Here is a 5,888-nt window from a genome sequence, read left to right as displayed (position 1 = left end):
GACGTCGGCGTAAAACGGCATGCAAATTCAGGGCAGGATCTCTAACAGAAGGGGAAGTATATGATCTGTACTGTGCCCATGTCAGATGCAGACAATCGCTCACTGCAGCACGGATGCTTGATAAAGACGCAGCCAGGACAGCTGTATTGATCACAAGTGCAAAACTATTCAGGCTTCGGGATCATACCAGCGCTTGTTCTGTCTGCGCGTATGCTTCATGGAATGCGAGCGTATCTCTCTCGAACTGAAAAGATGCCATTCCCCCCTCATCAAGAGCAAAATTATGTAAAAGACATTACAGACCTTTTTTAAGGTCTATAATAAAAAATTAAAAAAAAAAACTCAAACTAGTGATACAATGCACATAAATTACTGTGTCCCCAAGTATCACAGACTCTGGATATATTCCATGGAAATACTGCACGCCCCCCTACAAAATACTCTGAAACGTAATAAGCCATGAGATTTGAGGTTCTACTACACAGCAGGCCTGGATTTTCTCATCTACAGCGCACTGGCTATTGGCAGTCCTGAGAGTTAGGCTACCTGTTCTACGGGGGAAGAGGAAGAATGAGTATCTCGCTTCAGAAGTACTTTTGCAGTGGTTTGATAAACTGAAAAAAGAAATTAAAAAAAAAAAAAAATTGAAAAACCCAAGCCTGTTTGTGAATGCTAACAACAATCGTTTAGAAAATCTTTTTGTAAAAAAAAATTCAGGTGAGATAATACCAGTGGGAAAGTCAATGTCATTTGATCACTGCCATATTTTCAAAGCAGTGCCCAGATACTAATTAATCTCTACAATCTCTTCGTTTGGTAGGTGACTTGTTATCTTCCTTTCATGGAAAAGGTTACAAGAACTCAAGATAAGGGGTACATCTAAATGTTCAAAAGCACACAGTGAGTTTGTTCCACAATTATGAAAAGAGTTTCCAGCCTTTTCTTAGGCTGATAGCCCATGTTACTCTCGTCTCCCTCATAAAAGCTTATCTAACCATATATACACACAGAGAGTGAGAGAGATGATAATTCGACAGGGACAAAACAAAATAAACCCTTATTAATAACAGTATAAATATGGTCTGTAGCATTTCAGTTATTTTAACTGTGGAAGTAATAAGAGACTTCGACACTAAAAACCAAAACAGAGTAAAACTGTGAAAATGAAGTATGAAAATGCTAGGACTAAGGCTGAGTAGAGAGATGGAAGGACTAACATTAAATAAATAAATGCAACAGGCCTGCCTCCCTGATCACTTTAGAGCAGCTCCCAACAGACTGAGGTAGAATAGAGCTTCTGCGCAAGAGGCTGGAAATAAGAACTGATGGTAGAACAATTTCTTTACAACCCTTTGGAGACTAAAGAGCCAGAACAGGAGGGAAATGAAATCTAGGCCACTCACGAGATGCACCAATTTAATGGAATGCACGAGATGGCCCAAAATTGAGCCCTAGATTAAATTCCAAGTTGCCTTCCCCATCCAAAGAGGTCTGGAGAGGAAGCAGAAATGGTATCGCGTATCAAACGCAAGAAGTCCTTCACCCAGCATCTGCGTATGCTGCTATGCTCTAGCAATAAAATCTGCAAACCCAAGGTAAAGCATGAAAATACACACTGCAGTGCATAATTCAGAACAGGCTTGGCTTTTCCATGCAAAATTTGCAGCGATCTTTTACTTTGCCTGCTTGATACCAAAAATTTGAGACTAAACTCCTGGACGGCTGCTTGTGATTCCATGGCATTTCAGAGCCATAGATTTGCTCCAGTCCATCCCAAAGACATCCCAAAGTCATGTCAATGGGGATTCCCAGCGATATGGGCTCATACAGCAAGTGATGAACCTGGCCTCCAGGGGTGGCCACAGCAATCCCAGAGTGAGACAATTACAGTAGATTCAAAAGATTGTATTTTGAACAATTAAATGTTGTTTAAACTCCCCTAATGAGAGCAAGAGTAACAATGGTATTCTATTGAGGAAGGCACGAAGAGTTCATACCTGTACACCTCCAGGTTTTAGTTGGACAAGAAAGCAAATGGCAAAAAAAAAAAAAAAAATTTAAATGGAAAAAAAAAAGAAAACCCACTCAAGTAAATGATGCCTTTACATTTTCAAGACTCCATAATTAAGACAAACTGGATCTAGAAGTTTGTTTGCTCATGTGTTTTCAAGCTATTAAATATATCTGCACTATAAAAATAGTTTGCTTGGGGTTTTTTGCAGTACATAGAATGTCAATGTTCTGAACAAATACGAGCAATTTTTTAATACAGAAAATGCAAGATTAATTAAGAAAATACAGTAAATGGTGAGGAGGATGATTCTCAGTTTTCCATGCTTAAATGGGTCTTTGGAGATGCCACGCATCGAGCACACACAACTTAAATACTTTACAACAAATCCTTCTATACCTACACAAAACAGAGCGCTGTTAATGACAGTGACAGAAAACGATAACTACTCTCGTTTCCACTTTGAGTCATTTTTCTGTGGTTAATAAATTATATCCATAACAGTGTTAATAAGTTATGGTACGGTGTCACTGCATTAGTTTGCATTTGTGATGAAGGACTTCATATGGCATTACCCATGCCCGTGGAAGTACGTAACAGGAGAGACCACCTCTCTGCTCTCAGAAGAGTCTCCCATGCTGGCATTTGGATGGACCCTCTAAGGAAACGTTGCCTCCTGACCTCTGCCTTGCTCTTACTTCTCACCTCTGTTGCAGCAGCACAACACTGCGGGGCAATTCTCCAAATTTAATGTTTAACGAAACACAGACACTCTTAAATCAGTGTCCTTTCCATCGGAGCAATATACAATGAGATATTAGTCAGGCAAATACAGGAAGCATTTGGATCAATTTAGTCATGTGAAAAGGACACCGTCAGATCAACGCGTCCTCCCTCCAGTTCCTGAAGAGAAATGGCAAGGTTTAGACTGACGGATGGGCTCTCGATCAACCACCGTTAACAGCTTGTTTTTCCAAAAGTTCAGAATAAACAAACTTATTTTAAGCTTAATGTGATTTCGTCTTTGAAGAAAAAAGGAAAGCAGAAGCTATTTAAATTCTTGCAACCCAACTACTGCAGCGCTGGTGAAGATAGAGATGACAAAAGTAATAAGCATGCTAATAAAGAAGCTCACAGCTTTAAGTATGTTCTTTGACAAATACCGAGGTGCAAAACAGTAAACAAACATCCCCAAATCCGAGTTCTGTAATCTAGGGTTTTGGTCACCTCAAGTGCTAACTTCAAGAGCTGTTACTAGGCAAGACATTTTCTGTCCATTAAAATTATTATATAAAAATTCAGCATAGTTTAAAAACAACTTTTCCAGAGTGTAATTATTGAATTGTTTCCAGTACCATGATACTATCTCTAGTGAAGCATTCCTTTTAGAAACTTTTTTTGTGCTTTATCATTGCATCATGCACATATATACAGAAGCTGCTATCTGAAGCACGACGTCCAAATAGAAATGAAATCTTCCATCTCAACAGAACTTACTTGCTTTCCATCACTATCAAGTAAAAATTAGCACTATTAGATTAAAATGGAGAAAATTATCTGCAGCCTCCATAAGCCAGCAGTGCCAAAGCTCACATGCTTTTATAGTAGGTAAATACAAGATAACTTTGCAGACATATTACTGGAATAGTTTGCAACCAGTGAAGATAATTTTGATTATTTCCACTTCAAAACTTCCTATAGTGGAGCCACATCACTGAAAACAATCTAACCAGAAGGGAAAAAAAGTGATGGGAAAACACCCTGCTGATATTATCCACTGAAAAGAGAGACAGAGAAAGAAAGTAGTCCTCTACAGATTGACTAAAGTCTTTCAGAGACAAAGACTCCGATATTCTGAGCAACAGAAATAAAATCCCCATAACAATACCTCGAATTCCTTAATTTCCTTTTTCCCCTCCCTACCACAACTAGCATCATGTATTTGTATGCTGAATTTGTCTCCACTGCCCCACAGCAAAATACATTTTAAAATGTAAAAAGTAAAAAGAAGTATGATGTTCCCATCACAGCATCATTGGATGCCGTACTGCTTAGAAGAGTAAGTTGTGCCTTCACAGTAATTTGATGAAAGAATGACAAAAAGAATGGCAAAAAAAAGAACAATACCACTAAGGGTTGAGGAATGCACAGTTCAATATTTAGCAATGCATAAATTCAGGTTTCATCTTTGTTTAGGTATATTTTGATTAGAGCTAATAAATGGCTGATTTTCCTTTGGTTGTTTGCAACAACAACACATCATCCGAAGAGCTTTATTCTTTCTTCCGTTCTCATATAGCATGCCAAAGACTGTCTCATTTTATGAATTAGCATTTAAAACTACCGTAGGTTATCTAACAAGCATTCAGATTCAATAGTACTTTTGACAGCAGTAAGTAAAGAGCCTTTTAACATCTTGAACACACGTGCTTGAAAAAAGTAGTTACATCAAAGCAGTTCAAAGACTGAAGACAAAAACCAGTTAAAATCCAGTTTGCTGTGAGACAATTTTACTGTGGTGTAAACAACCTTTCACGACTCCCCATGGGAAGCGTTGTAAGACTATGTTAAAATGAATCAGGCATATTTATAAAGATCATGAAGTGGTCAAATGAATTTGCATTTTTGGCAGATTCACTCCACGGGTACTACTTGCTACAGTCTGTAGAAATCTCAAATCTCACATCAGCGTTGCCTATAGTGCTTTATTATTTATTACATGTTATGCTAAGTACCTGTGAAAGGGGACATTCCTTGGCCAATGAACTCTGGTTCATATCCTTCAGTAAGTCCTTCAGAGCATTTCTTACTGTTGTGTGAGACCATTGTTCAGGAGGCAAGTCTTCTAGTTTAGGGCAACTATTTGAAACACAGATTAGAAAAGGGATTATTACAAGATTGCATCCTGCTGCAGAACATTCCTTTAAGACAGACAGATTTCATTTTGCGCATCAAGCAGATGCATCTGGAGATTGCTCTCGGTCTCCTGATTGTTCCGATTAGTTAATTACTTTATACAACACATCTGCTGTATTGATGCATGAATTATACATCAGCTGCATGTGGCGACTATTTTTTCATGTTACTTCTACCTTCCTGCTCTGATGCGCTTGGTAAAACAATTTAAGGTGTAATGCTTTCTCACGACTGATCATGAAAAGCATTAATATATTAACCGTTTTTTCCTTTTTTGTTACCGTGAATTTAAGAACCTAGACAGCAACAATAAGTGTGAGCAAGTCATTCTTTTACAAAATGCACACAGATGGTACTGTTCATGATATGCAAAAATATTTTTCTCTTAAGTAAACTTTATGTAAAATGCCTTCTTGTAATGCATCATTTAATTGACTAAAATGCAATATAGTTTTAATGAGATATCCAAAGAAAATCTATGTATCAGAGCTATAAAAGTTTTCTGCAATAGTATACCGTAAGTTAAAGAAGAATTGGAGTAACTAAAAAGGAATTTAGATAAGCCTTTGTACTCTGAGCACACAGCACAGTGGGAATTAAATACAAGCAATATTAATAGTAAGAGCAGTCAAGTAACAGTTCACATCCCAGAACTGGTATGCAACTTACCTGTGTAACTGGATTTTCAGTGTGACCACATGATACACGTCTTGCAGCATGTCTGCTACTGTAGCATCAGGGGCATCTGTCACATAGGAGAGTGGAACTGGATTCCACTTCCCAACCTGGATAAGCCCTATGGGATTTTTATTTTTGGAGGTAGGTGGGGAAGAAGGGAGGAAAAATTGAAAAAAGTAATTTACCTGTTAATTCCTACGGGCAAGGAAAATATCTGATTTTAACAAGATCACCACCTTTGTCTGTAACCTCCTAAATCTGGCAAAGCACAAGAACCCCCCCC

The 5,888-nt window shown here is 38.1% G+C and overlaps 1 protein-coding gene across 1 annotated transcript in view; it reads right to left on the bottom strand.

Moving 5' to 3' along the window:
* LOC104624894 (DNA-binding protein SATB1-like) overlaps nt 1-5,723 on the bottom strand; it is a gene marked incomplete at its 5' end in the record, with an annotated part of 39,990 nt that extends 34,267 nt beyond the window's left edge. Inside the window, 2 exons of the mRNA XM_010292372.1 lie at nt 4,747-4,870; nt 5,597-5,723. Coding sequence (XP_010290674.1) covers nt 4,747-4,870; nt 5,597-5,723 — 251 coding nt within the window. The remainder of the gene's footprint in view (nt 1-4,746; nt 4,871-5,596) is intronic.
* Between the last annotated feature and the right edge of the window lie 165 nt (nt 5,724-5,888).

This window comes from Phaethon lepturus, unplaced genomic scaffold (assembly GCF_000687285.1).
Source record: "Phaethon lepturus isolate BGI_N335 unplaced genomic scaffold, ASM68728v1 scaffold34388, whole genome shotgun sequence".
NCBI lineage: Eukaryota > Metazoa > Chordata > Aves > Phaethontiformes > Phaethontidae > Phaethon > Phaethon lepturus.
The sequence above is the reverse complement of the archived record's forward strand: the minus strand, read 5'-3'. Positions and strand labels throughout refer to the sequence as shown.